The 25,438-nt window shown below is 45.7% G+C and overlaps 2 protein-coding genes across 3 annotated transcripts in view; both read left to right on the top strand.

Moving 5' to 3' along the window:
• LRP4 (LDL receptor related protein 4) overlaps nt 1–11,153 on the top strand; it is a 102,267-nt gene extending 91,114 nt beyond the window's left edge. The window contains exons 33-38 of the mRNA XM_077820215.1: nt 1,667–1,780; nt 2,112–2,235; nt 3,961–4,028; nt 4,612–4,699; nt 8,194–8,335; nt 10,307–11,153. Of these exons, the coding sequence (XP_077676341.1) occupies nt 1,667–1,780; nt 2,112–2,235; nt 3,961–4,028; nt 4,612–4,699; nt 8,194–8,335; nt 10,307–10,642 (872 nt within the window). The 3' untranslated portion in view covers nt 10,643–11,153. The remainder of the gene's footprint in view (nt 1–1,666; nt 1,781–2,111; nt 2,236–3,960; nt 4,029–4,611; nt 4,700–8,193; nt 8,336–10,306) is intronic.
• Nucleotides 11,154–19,874: 8,721 nt separating this feature from the next.
• The window catches only part of CKAP5 (cytoskeleton associated protein 5), a 100,487-nt gene continuing 94,923 nt past the window's right edge, over nt 19,875–25,438 (top strand). The window contains exon 1 of one of the 2 annotated variants that reach the window (XM_077818629.1): nt 19,875–19,921. The gene's annotated coding sequence lies outside the window, so the exon portion shown is untranslated. Of the gene's footprint in view, nt 19,922–20,517; nt 20,536–25,438 lie in introns of those variants that run through there. The other variant, XM_077818632.1, reaches the window with a different exon arrangement.

Genomic DNA, 25,438 nt, shown 5'->3' with positions numbered 1-25,438 from the left:
TAGTCTAGACACGATAAATTGACCCCCAAGCGCTCTCCTGTCGACTCCTGTACTCCACAGGTAGAGTCGACGGGGGAGCGGTAGCAGTCGACTCACCTTGGTGAAGACATCATGGTAAGTCGATCTAAGTATGTCGACTTCAGCTATGTTATTCACGTAGCTGAAGTTGCGTAACTTAGCTCGATTCCCCCCTTCAGTGTAGACCAGGGCTAAGAGAAAAAGGAGTTCTGGAGAGCTGGTTGTTTCTCAAAGAGTTTGCTGTTGCTCCTTTGATATTGTCAATCTTGATGTGAAGGAAAGATAGGAAGAATAGTAAAAGGCCAATATGACTCCATCAGGAGTTCTTTAATTACCTGAAAATCAAAAAAAAAAGAAACCTACAAAAAGTGGAAATGTGGACAAATTGCTAAGGATGATTACAAAACAATAACACAAGCATGTAGGGACTAAGCCAGACAGGCTAAGGAACAAAAAGAGTTATACCTAACAAGTGACAAAAGGCAATAGGAAGAGGTTCTATAAACAGATTAGGAGCAATGGAAAGATGAAGAAAAGTGTAGACCTCTACTTAGCAGGGAAGGAGAGCAAATAAACAATTTGAAGAAGACTGAGGGGTTTCATCCCTATTTTGCTTCAGTCTTCACTAAAAGAATTAATTATGACCAGATGCTTCACGTAATTAATATTAACAACAAGGGGAAGGAAGGCAAGCCAAAATAGAGAAAGATCAGGTTAAAGAACATCTAGATAAATTAGATATATTCAAGTTGGCTGGACCGGATGAAATTTATTCTAGTGTCTGTAAGGAACTCGCAGAAGCAATTTGGGAACCATAAGCAATTATCTTTTGAGAACTCATGGAGCGGAGGGTGAATTCCCAGAGGACAGGAGAAGGCAAATATAGTATCTATCTTTAAAAAGGTGAACGAAGGACTCAGAGAATCAAAGCCAGTCAGCTTAACTTTGATACCTGGAAAATATACTGGAACAAATTATTAAACAATCAGTTTAGACTCAGACTTTAACGCCAGAAGGGACTATCATGATCATGTCGTCTGACCTCATGCACATCCCAGTCCACAGGACCTCACTCACCTGCCCTATGCCCAGTTATTGACTGGGTTATTGAAGTCCTCAAATCTTGATTTAAAGACCTCAAGTTACAGAGAATCGACCGTTTACTCTAGGTCAAACCAGCAAGTGGCCCATGCCCCATGTTGCAGAGGAAGGCCACAGGGTTGTTGCCAATCTGACCTGGGCATTCCTTCACAACCTCAAATATGGTGATCAGTTAGATCCTGAGCATGTGGGCAAGAGCCTCCAGTCAGAGACCTGGGAAAGAATTCTCTGTAGTAACCACCAAGCGTCTATTCCTAAGATTTATCTGTTTGGATGCAATGGTTGGGCTCCTCTCTGCTGATTTCCAGAATATTCTAGCCCCTTTTTGACACGGTTATTGTAATCTGTTGGTGCCTGGCTCTCTCCATCATTCTCTCAGTACTGTGGGGTAGAGGGGTTGGTTCATGTGGCACAGAAGTTCCTTGGCCTTCTGAGCAGTGTATCTTGATTGAGAGGGAAGTGAGGCTCCTGCTCTTGTGTACTGAACTCCATCAAGGCCTCACCTGATCACTTGCTCCAGGTTTAATGCCTTGGTTGTCTCCTTCAGGTACGAATGCCTGTGGAGTGAATAATGGAGGCTGCACCCATCTCTGCTTTGCCAGGGTTTCTGACTTTGTTTGTGCATGTCCAGATGAACCAGATGGACGACCTTGCTCCACCGGTGAGTTCAGAGAGGTTCTCTGGGGTAATAGCATCCATATGTGAACCACAGCCAGCACTCCCACTCTGGCCTTTAGCATCTCCTGTTGAGAAGCAGGGTATCTGGGAGGTCTCCAAACCTACAAAAGTCCCTACAATGTAAGTCAAACAGCTGTGAGCTGCAAATACCTTTCCTACATTGCTTCCTGCTGGAGCAGATGGGCATTGGGTATCTGAGCTCTGTACACAAATTCTTGGTCTCACTATTTAGGAAGCGATCTGTGGTCTAGCAGACTTCTTCATCTGTCTCACAAAACCAGGCTCATATTTCTTTTTCTGTTTATATTGTTTAGTTCCTGGAATGGTCCCCCCTGTTCCTGAAACAACCAGTATGAGCGAGAGGAGCCAGACCTCACCTGGCAGATCAGGCTCTGCAACGACCAAACCCCACACATCCCTGGAAGCAACAGAAGGAAAGTGAGTGACTTTGCAGCTTGCAATCTGGACTTGAGAGTTAAATGCAGGATGTGCATGTCCCTTTCAGCTTCCACCACCTTATCACACCTCCCCAAGGTAGAGTGAGACCATACAAACTCTAGACACCCTGTAAATAGCCACAGAAGACCCTGTCTACGAAGGCAGAGGCCCGCACTAGAGCCCTGCAAATCTGTGGATATCTGAGGACCATTTTTGTAGATTGGATGGTAAATACAAATTTTGTATTCGTGCAGGGCTCTAAATATAGGATCTCAAAGGTGGGGAAGCAGCTGTCTGCAGCTCATAGCCTGTGAGGCTGCTTCCTTCCAGATCCTATATTCCCTCCCCCTGCTCCATACAGAGAAAGGGGCGGTGATAGATCAAGACAGGCAGCAAAATCCCCCAGCTCCTATTGATGCAGTTTAAGCAGCCAAGCAATTTAGGAAACTCCCGACTTCAGTATTGCTATATCAGGTCAGTTGGAGAGGGAGGCAGCTGCTTCTGCAAAGTAAGTTAGGAAGCCATATGAGCTACAGACAGCTGCTTCTTGATCTATCTCCTCTCCTTTCCTCTGTATTTGGTGGGAGGGGGGAGAAAGGGGAGAGGAATACAGGATCTAGAAGGCAAGGAAGCAGCCTCATAGGCTATGAGCTACAGACAGCTGCTTCCCCACTTTTGAGATCCTGTATACAGTACACTCGCACACAGACACTGCTCCTAAGAGGCACTGAGAGATAGCTGGCTGCTGGTGTGGTTTGCGGATAAAAGACAGAGGGCAGATTGCGGGTCAGATACAAGTTGATTCTTTCGGATGCGGATCCACATTTTTATCTGCGCAGGGCTCTAGCCAGCACTCTTTGGAGCTGGCATGGGCTGCATAGGCCTTGCTGCCCACTTTCAAATGTGCCTGCTAGCGTGATTGGTTGTTCAAGGTGCAGGAATCCTCTTGGCCCTGCCTATGGTATCCTGTGCTTCACATGTATGACTGCTGAACTCTTAACATGGAGAATGATTTCCCATGGGATGTGGGGGTGGGAGCTCCATTGCTTTGATCATTTTAAACTAGACTGGGCAGAGCCCTGGAAGCAGTCCTGCCTTGGCCCTGAAGGGATAGCTAGGATGGGACCAAACAGCATGTCTGCAGGTCTTACTTTTATGATTAAATGCATAGAAAGTATTTTCTGCCATTGTCCCTTGGCCCACTTCTCTCCCTGCCCAGCAGGGAGAGCTCTTCCATCGCATATTGGGGTATTAACTGCAAGCAAAGACATACCTCTTTCTCTTTGCTGGGAATAAAAATCCCTGCAGAAAAATTTTTCTCTGCAGGGCTGGCTTTTCTTCTGTTCCTTTCCTAAGAGATTAGCACTATATAGCCTCAATGTAGAGGGAAGGGGAAGAGTGACTGCTCAGCGCTAGTGCCCTTTCTTGAATATGTCCCATGAACAAGCTGTCCAAAGATCCCAGCTTCACTTGCAGTGCGACAGAAGAGTGTGGAGACTCTAAGACCTACATAGTTAGGTCCAGAGAAACCTCTTTCATCTGGGTAGAAGGGTATACTTGAGCAGGCAAAGGAATCTCTTGTCGTAATGCCCCTTCTCAAACCCCCAGCTTACCCTCCATTCCCAGCTGCAGCCTGCCATATCCTGCATGGCTCCATCCATACCCAGATGATGACTGGCTGCTCTGTGCAGTGAGATGATAACTCTGTGTCTTTGTGCCCTTCAGCTGCTCTGACAAAGATATTGGCCAAGGCCTGTGCACCCGGAAGAACGAGGCAGTACTGGCAACCACAGGTGAGTTCTTCTTCCTTACTCTCTGCTAGCTGAACCTTTCTTCCAGATTATGCCAGGGCCTTTCGCTCTAAGGTGTTCAGGACTCAAATGTGACTTTCTTCAATCTCATCCTGAGCAGGACAAGGAGTATCCCAAGGATGAAAATCAGTCATGCTCTCTTTCAGCCCCAAACAGGCTCTTCCCTAGGTGGCCAGAGGAGAGGATTTTAGTCTGAAGGACAGCAGAGTTCCCCAACCCCCACATTCATCACTCAGGCGGAACAAGTTTAGCTCCCAAAGGGTGCTTTCCCCCTCTAGTCTGGTTGGTGAGGAAGACTAACCCAGCCAGGGAGTAAGCTGTGAGCAGAAGGGGGTTAACTTGCCCCTATCTTTGAAAAATAATATCACCCCTACTTCAGAGGTCTTCTCCAGATTCCCTGAAGAGGAGAGAATGGGCTCAAGCTGTGCCAAGATCCACCCTAGAGTTGGGCTGCTAAACCCCAATACATAGGTGTGTACATGTATGCACACACAGCCACACTAGTTTTGAACATATTCCAGTGGCACAGAAAGGGCCTCCTCTCACCCTTGCTATTCTTTTTCAGGAGAAGGGCTGCATGTCACCTACATTATTGGAGGCCTCCTGAGTGTCTTGGTCATTCTGCTGCTTATTGCTGCTCTAATTATATACAGGTATCTGACCCCCACTTCCCATCCTGTCCCCTTCTTCCCTGTTGTTGGTGAATTGAGTCTTTTGGTTGAAGGAGATTTTCAACAAAGGTCCTTCATCGCTGGGGCTACAAGCATCTCATTATCTGGAAACAGTAATAATAACTATTTCATTTTATTTACGAAGACCCCTGGCCCACGTAGACCTTGGGGAGCAGACTGAGGTCTGTTGGGGAGCCCTAAAGTTCTCCTCCTCCTTATAAAGAGCATATGGGAAGAGCCACCCCCTGCACTTGCACCCAGCTCTCCTGCTCCCTGCTCTGCAAAACCCTGTTTAGCTTGATGTTATAGAGAGTCTGGAAAATCATATGCAGGAGCGTGATGGAATTTGTATCACCATGGCATTGGATTTCGTCTAGTACAGAAGTTCTCAAATTTCATTGTATCGCGACCCCCTTCTGACAACAAAAATTACTACATGATCCCAGGACAGGGGACTGAAGCCTGAGCCCACCCAAGCACTGCTGCCCCGGGTTTGGGGGCCAAAGCCCAAGCCCGAGCCGTACCACCAAGGGCTAGGGGGCAAAGTTGAAGCCCAGGCAAAGGGCCTGTAACCTGAGCCCCGCTGCCCATGGCTGCAGCGCTCGGGCTTCAGCTTCAGCCTGGGGCAGTGGGGCTCGGGCTTTGGCATCAGGTTCCAGCAAGTCTAACACCAGCCATGGTGACCTCATTAAAATGGGGTCATGACCCACTTTGGGGTCCCGACCCACAGTCTGAGAAACACTGGTCTAGTAAATCTGTGAGTTCCAAACGCTTTCAGCCAGCTGCTCTCACAAGCTCTTCCAGAGCGTGACCCTCTCCTAAGGGGCACTTGTTTTGTTCTACTGATCTCTGTCTCTGTAAAGTCCATGACCTGATTCTGCTCTTATGGGTTTTACACTAATATGACTCCATTGCCTAATAGCGAAGTCACCTCTGACTTGTACTGGTGTAAGCGAGAGACAACCCGACTGCCTGGCCCTAGTGCATGGTGGCTGTACAGGCAGCTGAAGGGAACACCTGTACCTGATGAAACAGGCTCTCCTCTGGCCTGAGGGAACAAGTAGATCATTGGAGCTTTCTGGTCACTAGGTTGGGGCCTTGTCTGTAGAAACAGACCTTTTGGCAATGGGACCGTAATTCTCTACTGACAGAATCATAGAAATGTAGGGCTGGAAGGGACCTCAAGGTCATGTAGTCCAGTCCTCTGCACTGAGTCAGGACCAAGTAAACCTAGACAGTCTGTGACAGATGGTTTTTAAGAACAGGTTAGACAAACTCCAATTATGGGGATTCCACAACCTCCTTTGAAAACTTATTCCAGCGCTTAAATATTCGTACAGTTAGAAAGTTTTTCTCACATCTAGCCAAAATCTCCCTTGCTGCAGATTAAGCCTGTTATTTCTTCACCTACCCTCAGTGGTCATCAGTCACAGTCCTCTTTGTAACGGCCCCTAACATATTTAAAGACTGTTATCAGGTGCCCCTCTCAGTCTTGAGCAAAGAAGACTAAACATACCCAGTTTTTTTAAACCTTTCCTCATTGGTCAGGTTTTGTAAATCATTTATCATTTTTGCTGCTGTCCTCTGGACACACTATAATCTATTCACATGTTTTTTAAAGTGTGGCTCTCAGAACTGGACACAGAACTCCAGATGAGGCCTACCAGTGCCAAGTAGAGCAGAATAATTATCCCATGTCTTACATATGAAACTCCTGTTAATATACACCAGAAAAATTAGTGTTTTTCACAGCATATCACATTATTGGCTCATATTAAATTAGTGATTCACTATAGCCCGCCCCCTCCCCACTTTTCAGCAGTACTATCCCCATTTTGTAGTTGTGCACTTAATTTTTCCTTTCTAAATGTAGTACTTTATACTGGTCTTTACTGAATTTCATCTTGTTGATTTCAGTCCAATTTGTCAGTCACTTTGAATTTTAATCTTGTCCTGCAAAGTGCTTGCAACCCCTTCCAGCTTGGTGTCATCCTCAAATTTTATAAGTATACTCTCCACTCCATTATGAGAGTCACTAATTAAAATATTGAATAGTACCAGACCCAGGACAATACCACCTATTTGGGACCCCATTAGATATGTCCCAATAGTCCGACAGTGAATCATTGATAACTACGATTTGAGTACGGTCTTTCAACAAGTTGTATGCTTTATAATAATTTTATCACATTTCCTTATTTTGCTGATGGGACTATAATGTAGGACTGTGTCAAAAGCCTTACGAAAATCAAGATATATCTGAGTATTGCTTCCCCTCTATTCACTAGACAAGTAACCCTGTCAAAAAGGAAGTTAGTTTGGTTTGGCATGATTTGTTCTTGGCAAATCCATTTTAACTATTCCTTATAACCCTGTTCTCTCCTAATCCAAGTTAGGCTGACTGGTCTATAATTCTCCAGGTGCTCTGTGTTTCTCCTTTTAAAATATAGTTGCTATGTTTCCCCTTCGCCAGTCATCAGGGACCTCACCTGTTCTCCATCAGTTCTCAATGATAATTGGTAAAAGTTCCGAGATTGCTTCAGCTAGTTCCTTAAGGACACTAGGATGAATTTCATCAGGTCTAGCCAACTTGAATACATCTCACTTGTTTAAATATTCTCTAATCTGTTCTCTCTCTATTTTGGCTTGCGTTCCTTCCCCCTTGTTGTTAAATTAATTCTATTAACCTTTTTAGTGAAGACTGAAGCAAAGTAAGCAATACCTCAGCTTTCTAGAGTTCTCTGTTAGTTCTCCTTCACCACTAAGTAGAGGACTTACACTTTCATTTGTCTTTCTCTTGCTCTTAGTGTATTGATAGAAGCTCTTCTTATTGCCTTTTATGTCCCTTGCTAGGTGTAACTCATTTTGTGTCTTAGACTTTCTGACTTTGTCTCTGCATGTTTATGCTATTCTTTTGTACTCCTCCTTGGCAGTTTGTCCATGTTTCCACTTTTTGTAGGTTTCCTTTTTGATTTTCAGGTCATTAAAGGCTCCTAATGGAGATATACTGTCCTCTTACTGGTCTTTCTATCTTTCCTTACCGTCGAGATAGTTTGCTGTTGCTGAGAATTTCTTCCCATGAGGCCTTCTCTACCAGTTCTGAGTTAGTTAAAGTCTGATTTTTTGAAGTCCATCTTCCTTATTCTGCTGTTTTTACTTCTTCCTTTCCTTATAATCGTGAAGTCCATCATTTCATGATCACTTTCACCCAAGTTGCCATACACCTTCAGATTAGCAACTAATTCCTTCCTGTTAAGTTAGCTAGTTTATACTTGATTCTATGTCCTTAGTTACTGCTTCCACCTTCTGAAACAAGAAGTTGTCCCCTAACACATTCCAAGAACTTACTGGACATTTTGTGTTACCTTGCCAACAGATATCTGGGTAGTTAGTCTCCCATTACTACCTGGTCATGTGTTTTGGATATTTCTGTTGTTTGTTCTTCCACCTCCTCTTCCTGATTTCTCCTCCTACAGACACAAGAAGTCTAAGTTCACAGACCCTGGCTTGGGGAACCTGACTTACAGTAACCCGTCATACCGGACAGCTACCCAGGAGGTGAAGATCGAAACTATTCCCAAGCCGACCTTGTACAACCAGCTGTGCTATAAGAAGGAGGTAAGAGCTGCTCTTAGAGGCCTCCGGGACCAACTTCTAACTGTCCTAACATTACAAATCTATGTAAATAGTGAAAGTGAATTGTGCTTGGTTCTTGGCAGGTACCTGAACCCCGAAAACATCTCCATCCCCAGAGCTCTCCAAAATCTGTCCCAGGAAGATCCCTGGGATGGGTGAGGGCAGCTGCAGTAAGCTACCAAGCAAGACTCACAGGGCTTAACTAGCACATCTCTCAGTTCCTCATTGTTTCCCACTTGCGCAGACCTGCCTTAGGCTCCAACTTCCCCCCTATTCCTGTAGTCTCCTGTGTCCCTCTTACAGTGTTGCTGGCCACCAGGCTGTTGGGTTTAAAGGGAAAATTCTACCTTTGGACCCATGTTCCTTGGCTGAGTCCTGTCCTTCCCCACTGACCCTAACACTGCCCTGGGCAGTCACGGATAGAACCAGGAAGAGTCATTCTAGAAGGGACACAGTCTTGTCTATGCACCATGTGGAGGGGCAGGGTGGAGAGAAGAACTGAAAATCCTGATGACTAGGACATTGGTATGGGCCCCATATAGAGCTGTATCTATTTTTATCGTGTAGCACTTAGTTTCTCCTCTTTGTTTCCTCAGCAACTTTCTCATCCCCCTGATAGCTTCTCATCTTTCTTCTTCTGATTTCTGCTCACATCCTCACGTCAGGTATCACTGCTCTGTTTGTATATGTGTGAGTGACCCCCATCTCCTTCACTCCTGCAGCACTGAAAGGCTCTAACACTGTCATGTACAAATTGCTGCTCGGCTGGCTTTCCCATGTGTCTGTGTTTGTGCCTTTGAACTAGCTCAACTAAACTCCCTGGGCTGGGGATGCACAGGGCATTTTCTAGCACTGGTCTTTTGATTGTGCGGCTAAGGGTTTGCAGTTTATGCTACTTAAAGAAAATAACTTATCTGGGGGAGTTTATGATTCTTGTAGACCCTGGAGATGGATAAGGCCTGGTATACCATTGACTCCCTTTCCCAGGGGCCAGGATAGGATTGTTCCATATAGGACAATTTTTAGTCGTTTTGTTTGAAATGCCCCAAGAAATAGATCCCTCAATCTTTTCCTCTGTATTTCACAGCCTCCAATACTCCATTGTCAGAATGGTTTCCCTGAGATTCACTCTAAACCTTTCCCATTTTTTTCTTAGTCTCATTACTTAGATATACCCACATGTGTCACACACACAATTCTTCTCTCCTCTGGGGGGGGCGGGTTTACAAACACCTATGAGATGTCTACACCCATGCCTCTTCAGTCATCACTGAGCCAAGCTAGACAGAATTCACTCTTAATCTCTGCTCATAACTTTGTCCCTCTAGCCCTCTGATAATGTCTGTTGTTCTCTATACTTCCTCTGTTATTTTCACTGCAGTGAGGTGCTCAAACCCAACACAGTAGACCAGGTAGGCTGTCTCAAGATGTGTATAAAGGGCAACTTGCTCCTCCCTGCTCTGGGATATAAAGCCACTGCATATGCAGCTCCCAAACTGATTAACCTTTTTAGCAGCCTTGTCTCATTGCAAACTCCTACCTGATTTCCTGCCTACTTCTGCCCTTTAGTCTCTCTTGGCTGTTCCTGCTTCCCAGGTTTCTCCTTCCTATTCAGGCTCTGGTATTATTCCTGCCCCCAAATGGCATTGACTCCATTTGTCCAAGTGAAGCAGAAGAGCCATCTTCCCTCACCTTTTTCCATGGATTGAAGGAGCCTGGAGATTTGGAATGGGTATTCCTTTGGGGAGGGCTTGGGTGTGCTGGGCTGAGCATTGTGAGGGGGAAGACTAGAATGGTCTCTGCTGCCCTGATGGCAGCAGCCAGTTACTCTTTTCATTGAGGGCCATCCCTTTGCTTGCTTCTTTGCCTGTCTCATTCCAGCCGCTGCTTTGTTCTTTGGCTAGAAGTGACTGATGCTCTGTGGGTATTTTTATTCTGTTGTCTCCCCGCTAGGCTGGTCATGATCATTGCTACACCAAGGAAAAGATCAAGATTGTGGAAGGAATATGCCTCTTGTCCGGTGACGAGTCTGAGTGGGATGACCTCAAGCAGATACGGAGCTCCCGGGGAGGGATACTCCGGGACCACGTCTGCATGAAGACTGACACTGTCTCTATCCAGGCCAGCTCTGGCTCACTGGATGACACCGAAACTGAGCAGCTGCTGCAGGAGGAGCAGTCTGAGTGCAGCAGTGTCAACACGGCAGCAGCCACCCCGGAACGGCGCGGCTCACTCCCAGACACAGGTTGGAAACACCAATGCAAGCCCTCCACGGAGAGTGAGGTCTAAAGCATGCACTACCTTGGAGATGCCCAGCTCCTCCTCAGCCCCTGCTCCATATGAATGAGACAGGACTCATTTTGTCATGCAGGGAGAAGCCCAGAGACAAGCCTTCCTGTTGCAAGGAGCCCAGAGACTGACGGCCTTTCAGCAAGGAGCTGGGGCCAGACTGTTCCCTCGTGGCAGGGGGGAATGGACCCCAGAGACCCTTTTGGCTCATTCTCACTGTTTTGTGGTTTATTTATATGTTCCCTTTTCCTGGAAGCTGCCATGGTAACTTCTGCAGTGACTCCTCTGGGCTGAGTCTAATTCAGATTCCGTCCCCTCTGGCAATCTGCGAGTTCTGCACTGTCAAGCTCACACTTCATGCCTCTGGGAGAGCAGAGCTCCTCCACTGCCAGCTTCTCATCAGGCTCAGCACCTCTTGCCCGATTCATTCAGAGGCCAGCTCTGCTCTCTCTGCTTTGGGGAATTGGTGGAGGGCTGAAAGAGGGGACAGTGTAGCAGCAGGTCACTTCTAAGGGGATAACGAGAGCAACCACAGCTGCTATGTTTCTTGTGATTGATGTCATTAGAATGTCACTGCCACTTTCCCCACCTTCTGGCACACCTTTACAGGAGTGGTGAAGCCTGGTGCTGGAGCACTGTGTCTGTTGCTGGCAGTGGACACTGCTCCTATTCACCTTGTTGCTATCACCCACTTCAAAAAGCAACTGAATGCAGATAGGACTCTCCTAACTGCTTTCAGTGTACAGTGGAGTTAGAGCTGCCATATCGGGGGACAGAATATATTTTTACTGCTCTTAGCTTCACAGGCCTGCTGCGAGGAAACTCAGCTCAGAGGGAGAGAGTCTGGAGTGTATTCCTTCTTTTACATCATCAACAAAGCTGTTTATAAAGTTCCCATCAGAAGGCCAGCCAGTTACACTTGTGCAAACCTATGGAAGACCATGGGCCTGACTAGATGTCACTGAGGATCTGTTGTGGCTGGTAGAACCTTTTTTTTACTAGTGGCGTGTGAAGTGGGATGATTGGGGAAACCATTCTATTAGTAAACTGAGCCCATTTGACATGGAATCAGAGAAATAACCATGGCGCTCTAGGGGCCATTTTTGAATAGTCACTTATCAACTAGAAGTTGTGCTTTAAGCTCCATTTTTTTTACTGGCAAATAATTCTTCTTGCAGAGGTCTCTATTCTTCCCCTCAGCTGTATGGGGACCCAGTTCTATTCTGGCTCTGCAGCCTATGAGGCCTTTCACTTATACCTGGCTCCTATACACAGTGCATGGTGGGTTTCCTGCTGGGCCCTGGTAGCTTTGGGGTGTGCTTGGGCCTGGGTGCTGAGTGGTGTCCAAGCATGACATTGGCAATAGGCATCCACGTGGAATAGGGCTCATGGGAACCCAAAGACAAACCACATTTGAACTAGTCTCTGCAAATCCTCATTTTTTAGGAGGGAAGGGGAGAGCAGGGAAGGCAGGGGGTGGAAAACCCACACACCTAATTATTTGAGCTTCAAGAGAGACATCCTTGGCAGCCTTTGAAGCTTTAGCTCCTTCTGGGCCCAAAGCTCTTCTTTTAATATTCTCTTGACTTGCCCCATCTAAAGGAAAAAAACCTCTTCCCCTTCCAAAAGAGGGTTTAGTCCCCACATTTCCTTCATAGGAATTTTATCTAAGGTAAAAAATGAAATCCCAAGCTAGGTGTTTGGAAACAGAACTGTCCCAAGGAGTGATCCCCTGAGATAATCCCAGCCTTGCCTCCTGCTGTGAAAAGGCCATGTGCATTCCCATCCAGGGTGTAGGGAGGACCCAGCTGGTGCTAGGAGTGCTTCATGGAGTGGTGATTTGGATTCAGTGGGGAGACAAAGCAGCAGGAGCCAGAGCTTTGCCATTTCACTAACATGGACTTGGGCTAGCCAGGCTGCAACACACAGGGGCAAGAGCAAGGGCTCAAGTGTAGGAGGAAGACCCCAGTTGGGAGGGAGCCTGTGTGTAGGGTAGTGGAAGCAGGGTGGGGAACTAGCCTGTGTGGGAAAAGGCTCTAACATCCTGGGAGAACAGCCCTACCTCTCTTCTCTCCTGATGAGTTATGTGAATGCATCACTCTGCACTACACATTAAACATCCAGGTGTGTGGGGAAGAGGGACTGGAAACACCCACTCATTCCCCTCAGTGGGGACTCAGTGGACCTATGGAAATAATAGCTGCGTGAGTTGAGAATGCAGAACAGAAGGAAAAGCTCAATCAGTCTTTCCAACAGCTACTGGTGTTCAAACTCTCTCTGAAACTATGCACATTCCTACTCCTAGGAAGGAAACCTGTACATTCCAGCCCCAAGACCATTCACAGCTACCCTCCAAACTTCCCCAGTCCCTTCCCTTCCAACCCCAACAGAGATCATATGTCTGCTACGCTGGGGAGATGAAGCAGTGAAATCTCCTACAGCCCTAGTTCAACTACTGGTGTGAGCGGACATTAGATTCCCCAATGTGAGCAAACAGCCCTTGTGAGATGCTGCCTCGGGGGTGCATTGCATTTCCCTGTTCTGGGGAGGAAAAGGCCTTAATTGCATGAGGGCTATACAGAATGTAGAAAGGGCAGAACTGGGGGATGATCTCTTGAGCACTGATTTGCTATGTAAAAAGCAAACTTCTCTCTCCTGTTTGTCCTGAGCTAATGGCAGTGATTCCCCTGCATTCTTGTGTAATGATTTTAACGTTACTCACTGGAGAGATTGGACTTTCTGGAGTTATTTAACCACTATGTTCAGTATTTTAGGAGTTGATAATTTAATATAAATTTAGCTTTTCTTAATCACTCTGCTTGGCTTTGAGTTGTGAATCATGCATGTTATACTGGCTCCCTTTGGAGAATGAGGAGCTCCAGGCCTTGTTTGCATAGAACCTCATCTCTGCTCACTGAGCACCGCAGCTGGAGGGACTGAGAAGATGAAAATGGAAGCAGTGTTCTGTGGATAATCCAGCTGACTGTGACACACACATTCTTCAGCAGTGAAGCCTGATCTAAGGCCCACTGCCAAGAAAGAGACAACTGTGGCTCAAATGCAGTGAGCTCACATTCTTCCTTCACTCCGTTTGACATGGCAACAGGGGCTAGTAGCCTAGTCTTTCTGAAGAACATTGTGACCAAATTGTTGTAAGCCATATATGGATAGTGTTGCCTTTTCTATGACTGCTGCAGGAATCCTCTCTTCAGTGGTGCCTTTGCTTAATGCAGTGTGATGCTTTAAAGTCGTTCTTGGTGGTAGGGGGTGTGTAGTGGCAGAGTTGTAAACAGAATCCAAGTCTCCAGACATGTCTCCCTGCTCTAACCACGAGACAGGATTGACTCACCCACAGTTCACTGAGAGAAGTGGGATTTGGACCTTTTGATTTTAGTAATATTTTAAAACTGAAAGAGGAGGACAATCAAGCTTCTCTATGCAGAGATCCATCTCTGTATCATCCCCAATATGGTATTCAGGCAACACAAGCAGAGAAAGCTGGTCTTCCACAGCAGACCACACCAAGATAATTCAGTGTGGGCATAGCACCCGCTTGCTCCTGAGCACTCACCTTTTTATTTTTTAAATGCCGCAGTGATACTTGTGTTTGGGTATATGTGCTCCAATTTCTGAAACAAGTTATCTCTACTGCCAAGACAGAGAGCCAGGCCCAATTCAAACTCACTTCCTAATCTGGCAGGGTTTGGGAACTATGCACAGAATGTACTAACTCCTGGGAAGGGTGGGAAGACAAAACCTCCTGTCACAGGTGGAGGAGTTACTGCAGCATAAGGAAGCCTGAAAGGAGATCCACTCCTCTGTCAAAAGGAGGGTAGACTCAAGGGCAGTAGAGCTAAAGGGGAGTCAACTATTCTGAAGGTACCTGACAGAGATGATCCTGAAAGGGGGAATACAGAAGCCACCAACTGCATAACAAAATCAATGGAGTGATGAACGGCCTGAGCTGGGACGGCCATGAAACTCCAAAACACATGCAGGGGACAGTGAGGGAGCCTGGCCCAGGAGGATTGATTTTCTCTTAAGCATAGGGTGGGAAGTAAGATTCATTCTTGGGAAGAAGGCTGAATAATTGCAACACACTGAATTCCCTTTTGTTATAACGTCAGTGAGTAACAAGTCACTTTCTATTCTGATTCAGCATATGTATGCTTTTTCCTCTGCAAAACATTCATAGAGCGTTTCAGCCCCTAATATCTTGGACTCTGCCCTCAGAGGTTTTATTTTTTCTGTAAGTTCCCATAAGGTGGGCTGTTCAAGAGTTTGGATTTGTCCTGGGGAGACTCCAGAGGTGTATGTGTGTATCACACCTCACACATGTACTCAATTAGATCAATAGGACAAATTGCAGTCTGTTTCCTCATTTTACATTTCTATTTTCTTAGAACAAAACAAATAGGGAAGTTAAATGCAAAAATTGTAAATTAATTTAATCTTAGGGGTATGGCTTTGAACAGTAGGAAGTCATAGAAGATTAGAGTTGGAAGAGACCTCAGGAACTCATCTAGTCCAATCCCCCGCTCAAAGCAGTACCAACCCCAACTAAATCATAAAAACATAAGAATGACCATACTGGGTCAGACCAAAGGTCCACCCAGCCCAGTATCCTGTCTACCGACAGTGGCCAAGCCAGGAGCCCCAGAGGGAGTGAACCTAACAGGTAATGATCAAGTGATCTCACCTGCCATCCATCTCCACCCTCTGACAAAGAGGCTAGGGACACCATTCCTTACCCATCCTGGTTAATAGCCATTAATGGACTTAACCTCCATTAATTTATCCAGTTCTCTTCTAAACCCTGTTATAGTCCTAGCCTTCACAACCTCCTCAGGCAAGGAGTTCCACAGGTTGACTGTGCGCTGAGTGAAGAACAACTTCCTTTTATTTGTTTTAAACCTGCTGCCCATCAATTTCATTTGGTGGCCCCTAGTTCTTGTATTATGGGAGCAAGTAGATAACTTTTCCTTATTCACTTTCTCCACACCACTCATGATTTTATCTACGTCTATCATATTCCCCCTTAGTCTCCTCTTTTCCAAGCTGAAAAGTCCTAGCCTCTTTAATCTCTCCTCCTATGGGACCTGTTCCAAACCCCTAATCATTTTAGTTACCCTTTTCTGAACCTTTTCCAATGCCAGTATATCTTTTTTGAGATGAGGGGACCACATCTGTATGCAGTATTCAAGATGTGGGCATACCATGGATTTATATAAGGCAATAAGATATTCTCTGTCTTATTCTCTATCCCTTTTTAAATGATTCCTAACATCCCGTTTGCTTTTTTGACTACCGCTGCACACTGCATGGACATCTTCAGAGAACTATCCACGATGACTCCAAGATCTTTCTCCTAATTAGTTGTAGCTAAATTAGCCCCCATCATATTGTATATATAGTTGGGGTTATTTTTTCCAATGTGTATTACTTTACATTTATTCACACTGGAAAAAATAAAATAAAAAATCATCCCAGCCAAGGTTTTGTCAAGCTGGGCCTTAAAAACTTCTAAGGATGGAGGTTCCACCACCACCTCCCTAGGTAACCCATTCTGGTGCTTCACCACCCTCCTAGTGAAATAGTTTTTCCTAATATCTAACCTACCTCTCTCTCTCCCCCACTGCAACATGAGACCATTGCTCCTTGTTCTGTCATCCGCCACCACTAAGAACAGCCTAGCTCCATCCTCTTTGGAACCCCCTTCAGGTAGTTGAAGGCTGCTATTAAATCCCCCCTCACTTTTCTCTTCTGTAGATTAAAATAAGACCAGTTCCCTCAGTCACGTGCCCCAGCTCCCTAATCATTTTCATTGCCCTGTGCTGGACTCTCTCCAATTTGTCCACATCCTTTCTGTAGTGGGGGGCCCAAAACTGGACACAATACTCCAGATGTGGCCTCATTGGTACCAAATAGAGGGGAATTATCACTTCCCTGGATCTGCTGGCAATGCTCCTACTAATGCAGCCCAATATGCCGTTTGCCTTCTTGGCAACAAGGGCACACTGCTGACTCATATCCAGCTTCTTGTCCACTGTAATCCCCAGGTCCTTTTCTGCAGAACTGCTGCTTACCCATTTGGTCCACAGCCTGTAGCGGTGTATGGGATTCTTCCATCCTAAGTGCAGGACTCTGCACTTGTCCTTGTTGAACATTATCAGATTTCTTTTGCCCCAGTCCTCCAATTTATCTAGGTCACTCTGGACCCTATCCCTACCTTCCAGCATATCTACATCTCCTCCCATCTTAGCGTCATCCATGAAGTTGATGAGGGTGCAATCCATCCTATCATCCAGATGATAGGCGCCAATGACTTCTGGTGCCAGTGGGTCCTCGACCCCCCTTCTACCCCTAGCCCATTCCAACCCCTTCCCCAAAGTCCCTGCCCCAACTCCGTTCCCTCCTTGCCCCTATTGGGCTCCTTCCCCCAATCCCCGGCCCCTCCCCTGAGCGCTCCATGTTCCCACTCCTCCCCCCTCCCTCCGAGAGCTTGCTACAGCTGTTTGGCGGTGGCAAGCGCTGGGAGGAGGCGGAGGTGAGGTGAGACGAGGCGGGAGGCTGGGGAGGAAGCTTGGCTGCCAGTGGGTACAGAGCACCCACTAATTTTTCCCCGTGGGTGCTCCAGCCCTAGAGCACCTACGGAGTCGGCGCCTACGATCCAGCTCATTAATGAAGATGTTGAACAAAATTGACCCCTGGGGCACTCCACTTGATACTGGCTGCCAATATTGAGATAGATATTGAGCCGTTGATCACTACCCATTGGGCCCAATGATCTAGCCAGTTTTTTATCGACCTTCTAGTCCATTCATCCAATCCATACCTTTTTAACTTGCTGGCAAGAATACTGTGGGAGACTGTATCAAAAGCTTTGCTAAAGTCAAGATACATCATGTCCACCGCTTTTCCCCATAGCCACAGTGCCAGTTATCTCATCATAGAAGGCAATCAGGTTGGTCACAATACAGAAGGCTCATCACAATACTAACTTGTCACATTGCATAGTAGTACGTATATCTTAAGGCCTCATTTAACAGACCTAACTACTACTCAAGTATATGCTGCTCTAATATCCTCGGATAGGTACAGTAGAACCTAGACTGACTAAAAAAGAGTTTCAGTCCAAGGATGGCTGCCAGAATGAAATGTGGCCACATAAACATGTGGGGCAGTTTAGTTCCTATGGGGACATTAACTGGTGCATTTCTTGACTTAGGAACATCTAAACTCCTACCATAACCATTTCCATTAACCTAGATGTTTGCATTTAATACTGGAATGCAATTGGAAAGCCACTTCTCCTTTACAACAATATTAGGCTCCCCCATGAGACAAGAGATTGGGCCTTAGATGCCTGAACACCGCACTGTGGAGTACAGTATAAACGCCTAGATCTGTTGACTTCTCTGTCTAGGAATTTATACTGTGGTTGACACAGTGATAGCTGAGCACCTCTCAGTAAATGCAAAAAGAAAAATCCTTTTCAACTCTGCCAACAGCAACAAGGTTAAAATTCTGTATATTTTTATATATACAAAATGTAAGGATGCTGATGTTTGAGAGGGTGTTTTGAGAAAACTAAGTTAAAGTCCACCCTCCTTTTGTCAGAGGAGTGGATCTCCTTTCAGGCTTCCTTATGCTGCAGTAACTCCTTCACCTGTGACAAGAGGTTCTATCTTCCCACCCTTCCCAGGAGTTAGGTGCATTCTGTGCACAATTCCCAAAGCCTGCCAGGTTAGGAAATGAGTTTGAATTGGGCCTGGCTCTCTGTTTCGGCAGTAAAAAGAACTTGTTTCAGAAATTGGAGTCAGAGGCAAGTGCTACTGTAACATTAAAAAATAAAAAGGTGAGGACTCAGACACACCCAGCTGCCATGCCGACACTGAATTACCTGGTTGTGGTCTGCTTTGGAAGACCAAGCCTTCTCTACAGTTAGTTCCACCTGCAGCAAGGTTAGTGGTCATTCTTATTTACTCAAGCAGTAAATTCCAGTCTTGATCCATCTTCTGTGAAAGTTCTGTCTCCTGCAGACATAAGTCTTCCTCATTTGTTGACTGGTTCATTTTATAGATTTGTTTGATTTTTGACTGTTTTCCTCATAAGTAATAGCAAAGTATGTGCATCATCAGTGAACATATCACTCTGCTATCCAAGGTCAGAAATTTAAATCCCTGGCCCTTCACTACGATACTCCCTGCCATTTGCATCCCACATCTACCTTCCATGGATTCTTTTCAGTACCAGTCTCCAGGAACTGGTATGTTTAAAGGAGAGAGGAATTAGTTACTTTTTGTATTTTCCTTGCTTATGCTTCAGATGTTGTTTTCCTTATAGGCTTTGTATCTTTATTGTCTAAGCAATAATGTATTGTATGGTAGACAGACAGACCATGAGGGTTAATGAGTGGCTGGAGAAACTAAAAGCCCCAGGTGAAACTATAATTACTTTTTCATCACTTTAGATAGGAATTGCTCTACTAGTTCAGACCAGTGGTCCAACAAGTCCAGTATCTTGTCTCAGTCAGAGGAAAACTTATGAAAACATGAAGTGGACAATTACAAAATTATTTTTAGTGGAAGCTTTTTCTTCACCAACCAGTTAATTAGCACCTCAGGCCCCTCCTGAAGCAGGCAGTCCATGTGTCCCCTGTGTAGGTTTATCATCTCTAACGTAATTATGGGTGTTCAGTGGTCATCGAACTAGCAAAGATTTCTTCAAGCCTGCCAAACTCCTGACGGGTTTTCGCGGCAGTGAGTTCCGCAGGCCAATTACGTGTCCGATATAAAGTATCATTTCATTAGTGTCACGTGTTGCCTTCCCGGCGCAGCGCGCACCGCCTCCTCCTCCCTCTGTCAAGCCAGCGGCGAGAGGCGCAGCCCGGCTCCTTGTTCCCCACCCTGGCGCCTTCCTCACGTTGCCCGACTCACTCTGCTGGCGCGGGCTCCCTAGCAGGCCGCAGCCGGCAGTCCGGTACCCGCGGGTAGTCAGGCGGGCGGGGCTTTGCCCGGCACTGGCCAGAGAACAGGCCGTGGGGGCTTCTCATGCCGGATGCAGCGCCGCAGCCACCGCGGCCTGGAGCTGCCCCTTTAAAGAAGAGAGACGGTACGTAGCTCTACCGGATTCAAACTACCCAATGAGTTGCCAGGTTGAGGGCATAGGCGGGGCCGGCAGCGACCAATGGGTACTGAGGACACTGCGAGGTGCGGGGGGCGTTAGTGATTTCAAACCTCGCTGAGGAGCGGCCTGGAGTTCGCCGCACCGGCTCAGGTGAGCGTCACCAGTGTCCTCTCCCCGCCCCCGTCCCGGACTTACATGTCTAGCCGGGGGCTTCCCCGCCCGTGTCACGAGGCTCCCGCTCGCGGGTGACATGTCCCTTCTGCCGCCCAACAGGGTCCCGGGGGGGGGGGGGTGGAGAAGTGAGCGGACAGTTTAACGTCCTGCTGTGGGGCGGGGCCGGCGCGGTGCTCTAGGCTCATCCACCCAGTGAGGTGGGGGCCTGGGAAGAACAAACCCGGCCCCCTTGGGACTCTCCCGCGAGCCAGAGCTCGGGCCTTGCCAGTAGCCGCCGCTGCGGCGATGGGGTGCGGAGCTGCCGTAGGCCGAGAACGTGCTGAGCTCCTAACCGAGCGACCCGGCCGGCAGCGACCTCTTCCCGGAGCGGCCGTGGGGCGAGTCTGCAGGGGCGCCCGTGGGGAACGTAGCGCGCCCGCATTAGGTGTCTGCCAACGCTAGGTGGGGCCAAGCGTGTGGCCTGCGGGGACGAGCGGTTCCAGCTCTGATGGCGCCGTGCTCCCTTGTACTCGCACCTCTGTGTTAGCGCAGCTGCGGGCTGGAATATGCCCTGTTTGAAAGTTGTGTTGGATGCAACGCTTGGACTTTCCGTGAGTTGTCAAGGCGGGACTCGGTTGGCCCTTTGGGCACTCCGAGCTGAGGTGTAGTGTATCGGGCTCTTGTTACCTGGCAGCATTAAAGGTACTCTTTGGGTCACTGTGCAGGTTATCAGCGACCCTCGGCATGCTGAGCTTTATTAGCACCTGACAGACTTCCTAACAACTAGTTCGGAAAATGATCACTTGAGTTTTTGCTATGGAATTTAGATCAGGCCAGACTTTCTAGGTGGAAACCAGTTTGTTTGATACATGACAATTCCTGCCTCTAGAAGTGATTTGAAAAAAAACTAATGTCTTGTGAGCTGAGCTCTCTCTTGAGGCATAACTCTTGGCACTCAGTTGGTTCTTTGCAGCTCTTGATACTTGGACTTAAGATATGTCTTGAATTCTGGTGATCTAGCTTCAGAATGAGTTTCCGACTGATTTTTTGGTGGTGTGGGTCACAAGATAGCCCCTGAAAATAATATTCTCATTTCTGTCAAATCTTTTGGTATTCTTGCTAAGTAGAAAGATGTCTTGTGACCCTTATCACAGCATCAGCAGACAGGCTAGGCTGTCTGTTACCTTTTGCAAGTTTTACTTTGGCTGAATCCGGCCGTCAGTGACAATCAGAAAATGCAGCACAGCTTTGGTACTATGCAGCAGAAGAGGATAGAGAATGTAAATTAGATTGTGTGCGCATAACAAGCTAAGACTGGATGCTACCCCTGCAAGCAAATCATTCTGCCATCTATTTCTCATAGAGTATATTTACAGTGCTAGATTGGAGCATATTTTAATCCATGTGTAGGCTGCCTTGTTATGCTGCATTCTCTCCTTTCTCGATTCTAATTTTTATTTTGTATACAGATGTGCACACAGGGTTTGAAATGGGCTGTAACTGAAGATGGTGCTCTGTTTATCTTAGAATGTGTCTTGTTTCCACAATTGCATACTCTATTCTTCAGCATTGCAAATGTTGAGCAAAACATTTTTGTTGTTAGTTATCTAATTTTCAGAAAAAAATGGAACTTTGAATTTTGGATTGTCTGCTATAGGGGAGCTTCTTCATGATAGAAAGAGAGGTCACATGGTATCACCTCTACTAACTTAATGAGGAGACTTGTCTTTGCAGGCCATGGAAATTTACCTGCCAGTGTGTCCTTTTAAATATGCATTTTGCAGTGTAGTGAATATAAGCTCTAACACTGGAGCAGCTGATCTTATAAATTCAAAAGGTGATCTAATTCTCCTATTTCTTTCCCTCCCCCTACATCCTTTCTCTTTCCACGTTTGGCCTTGTTTGAGGTTTTTATCCTTTCAGCACAGGTAGTTCTCCTCTTTAAAATTTGCAAATGTTCTTTTAAAAACAAACGGAGTTGCAATGAAATTAAAACACTTGCATTGCATTCAAAGAAAGTTATATAGAGGAAAATGCCAGCAAAAGTAGCAGTCCATTGCGCTAATGTGGTTCTAAACAGAGGACCTTAAACTTGCAATTAGTCGTTTATTTGTGAGAATTATCAGCAAGATGGGAAGTTTAGAACAGTAGATGGGAGTTCCAACATAAACATGGTGTGTGTGTGTGTGAGAGAGATGCATGTGTGCACAAACAATTCAGGTTAAACTTGAAGAGCTGGATTTCTGACTTACGGAAAACCAGAGAAGGTAGTCAAACTACCTTCTCTCTTCCCTGTAGAGATTCAAGAATCCCATCTTTCTTTTTTGTTGGAACAACAAGTATGCACTCCATAGAGCAACATTTTAAACTTTTTTTCATATGTACATCTCCTATTTCAAATGTTACTTATTTCCATGTTAACTTTTGCAGTCTACGTGCTGTAGCTTCATGGTCTAGGCATGTGATGTGTTTGGGAAGACCAGCTAGTTCTGTGCCTAGTGGTGGAAGAGGGAGAGCTGGCCACTTGGATGGAAGAATAGCATTCAATCCTTTGAGGTGATGAGTAGTTTAGGGTTTGGTCTTATAATGAAGAGTGGAGAATAAATAATTGCAAAAAGAAAAGGAGTACTTGTGGCACCTTAGAGACTAACAAATTTATTTGAGCATAAGCTTTTGTGAGCTACAGCTCACTTCCTTGAAAGCTTATGCTCAAATAAATTTTAGTTTCTAAGGTGCCACAAGTACTCCTTTACTTTTTGCGGATACAGACTAACATGGCTGCTACTCTGAAACCAATAAATAATTGGTTACTATGATAACCATCTCGCAGGAGTTTTAGATTCATTGATGTATGATTAAAGAGCCATAAAGAAGTGCACCATCATATATGATTATGGAACTCAAAGTTATAGTCACAGTCTAAAATAAAGCTGTATATTACGGATAGATACAGTTGCAGCGTGCTTCTGATTTCCCCCCTCCTTTGGGGCATCATTAACAGTGGAGATTCAGGGTAGTTTTTTTTAAACTCTGAATTTCCTGTGTTCCTAACTTTATAGAATATTAGCTGTTAATTTTCTTAACTTTGAAACAACTGATGTAATATGATTCTGGTTTATGGATTTTTTACAGGGTTGGGAGGGAAATGAGTTCCTACTAGAAGTGCTGCTGCATCCTTTAGGATTGAATGGCTGTCCTCCCTCCACAACAGAATGAAACTGATTAGGTTTGCATCATCTTTGCAGGCATTGTACAGTGTAGGAGGAACAGCACTCCTCAGGATATTTTCTCACAAGGGGAGATGGCAGTGGGTCCAGATGTGTGCTGCAGGAAAATCTAGTATGTTTGTGTCTAAATTTAACCTTGTTTGGACCATATATGAAAAGGCAATGTTACTGTGGTTGTCCGTCCAACTTAAGAAGTCTCTTGAAGTGGGTTGTTGCAAAGATTCTTGCCTTTTGAGTTAGGATTGTGAGCTTTGAAGCAAGGTATCATTGAAACAATTACTTCTGCAGCTCGTTTACAGTGAATGATAAACGTTTGACAGAAGAAAATGATGTGTGCTGTTGATGCCTCATGAGAGAGCTGTAACAGTGGAAAGGTATCTTCAGAGATTAGTTCCCTGAGCAGTTTTGATACTCCAAAGGAGACTTATTTCTTCAGGCTAGCAGAGCAGAAGGCTAAAAGGACAGATCATGACTTGTTTCAGTACTTTTTCTCAGGAGGAAACTCTTCACCCCAGCTTCTACTGTACCAGGCTTTGTCATAAATGGCACTTAGTTATTCTAGAACAGGGGTACATTCTCAACTAGAGGTATATTTACCCCTGGGGGTATGCAGAGGTCTTCTGGGGGTACATCAAATCATCTAGATATTTGCTTAGTTTTACAACAGGCTACATAAAAAGGACTACTGAAGTCAGTACAGACTAAAATTTCATACAATTACTTGTTTATACTGTTCTATATACTGTACATTGAAATGTAAGTACAATATTTATATTCTAATTGATTCTCATATATGATAAATGAGAAAGTAAGCATTTTTTTCAGTAATAGTGTGCTCTGACTCTTGTCTCATTTTGCAAGCAAGTAATATTTAAATGAGGTGAAACTTGGGGGTATGCAAGACAAATTATACTACTGAAAGGGATACAGTAGTTTAGAAGGGTTGAGAGCCACTGTTTTAGAACATGCATCTCAAAATGTCAAGCAACAAATTAGACGTGTTACTGATTGATCTGCCCTACAGGATAGCTGTAATTGCATGTCTTGTTCTAGAGCAGTAGCTGAAATTATGATCTTCTCACAGGTTAGCATCTTTAATGTCCAACAGCTCCAGACCATCACTGCTACCCCGGTTCCTTCTCTATAGCCAAAGGTGAGCTCTAAATAAGGAAAGAAAACTGACTGGGAACCTGATAAGTCTTCAAGTATGTAAAAGTTGATTATAAAGAGAAGGATAACAAATTATCTTCTTATCCACTGAGGACAGGGCAAGAAATTCTTAAAATCCTCCAAACACCTGTCAGGGATGTTCTAGGTCAGTGGTGCCCAATCTTATTACATAGGAGGACCATATAAACCTAAACACAACCTTGTGTTTGCCAAACAGATTCTACATACTTCCTTGAGTATATGAAGTGAGGTAAACATGATGACCAAATGCTAATGAATTGGTCATTAGTATATTGTGTTGAAGCATGTCGCGGGCCTTACGAAATACTCTGGTGGACGATGTACAGGCTGTAGATTGGGCACCCCGGTCTAGACAATATTTAGTCGTGCCTCAGGGCAGGGAACTGGACTAGATGACTGAGCAAGGTCCCTTCTAGTCCTACATTTCTTTGATTAAACTCCTCCAGTTAGTACTTGCTACAAAATCATTTTTGAGAGAGATTCTGCCTGCCATGCCTGTTAGCATTGTATGCAAGTGCTAAAAAGCTTAAATATTACAATAACTATTAGTTATTGGGCTAGGGTCCTGCAGATAAAATTCTGTGATTTGGTGTCAGAATTGTGAAGTAATGGACTAGGACCTAGGAGACCTGGCTTCTATTTGCAGCCTTGCCACTGGTCTGTTGTGACCTTGGGCAGGTCACTTCACCTCCCATTTCCATATCTGTAAAATGAGGATGATACTGCCCTCTTTTTGTGAAGTGCTTTGAGATCTACTGAGGAAAAGTACTATATAGGAACTAGGTGGCATTGTTACCCATGAAAATTATGCATCCCAAGGGCCAACCTGGTGGCTCACTGACTGCATGTTGGTGCTTATCTACTTCAGTGACTGGCTTAGAAATGCCTAAAGTGTTGCGGGGTGTCTGGCCTGCCCCAAGCTGCTGCCAAAGGAGACAAGTGGCTTGGAGCAGCACATCCTCTCCCGCAGGAGCCAAGCCTTTGCTCTTCAACTTTGGAGCAGAGGAATCCAGGCCCTCCAAGGGGGACACCTCAGCAGGTGCCTCAGGAAGGAAATGAGTCTTGAAGGACCGAAGGAGACCTGGTGCCCCTGGGG

The sequence above is a fragment of the Eretmochelys imbricata genome, chromosome 6 (assembly GCF_965152235.1).
Source record: "Eretmochelys imbricata isolate rEreImb1 chromosome 6, rEreImb1.hap1, whole genome shotgun sequence".
In the NCBI taxonomy this organism is placed as follows: Eukaryota; Metazoa; Chordata; order Testudines; family Cheloniidae; genus Eretmochelys; species Eretmochelys imbricata.
Note: the sequence above shows the minus strand (reverse complement) of the source record. Positions and strands in the feature narration are given on the sequence as shown.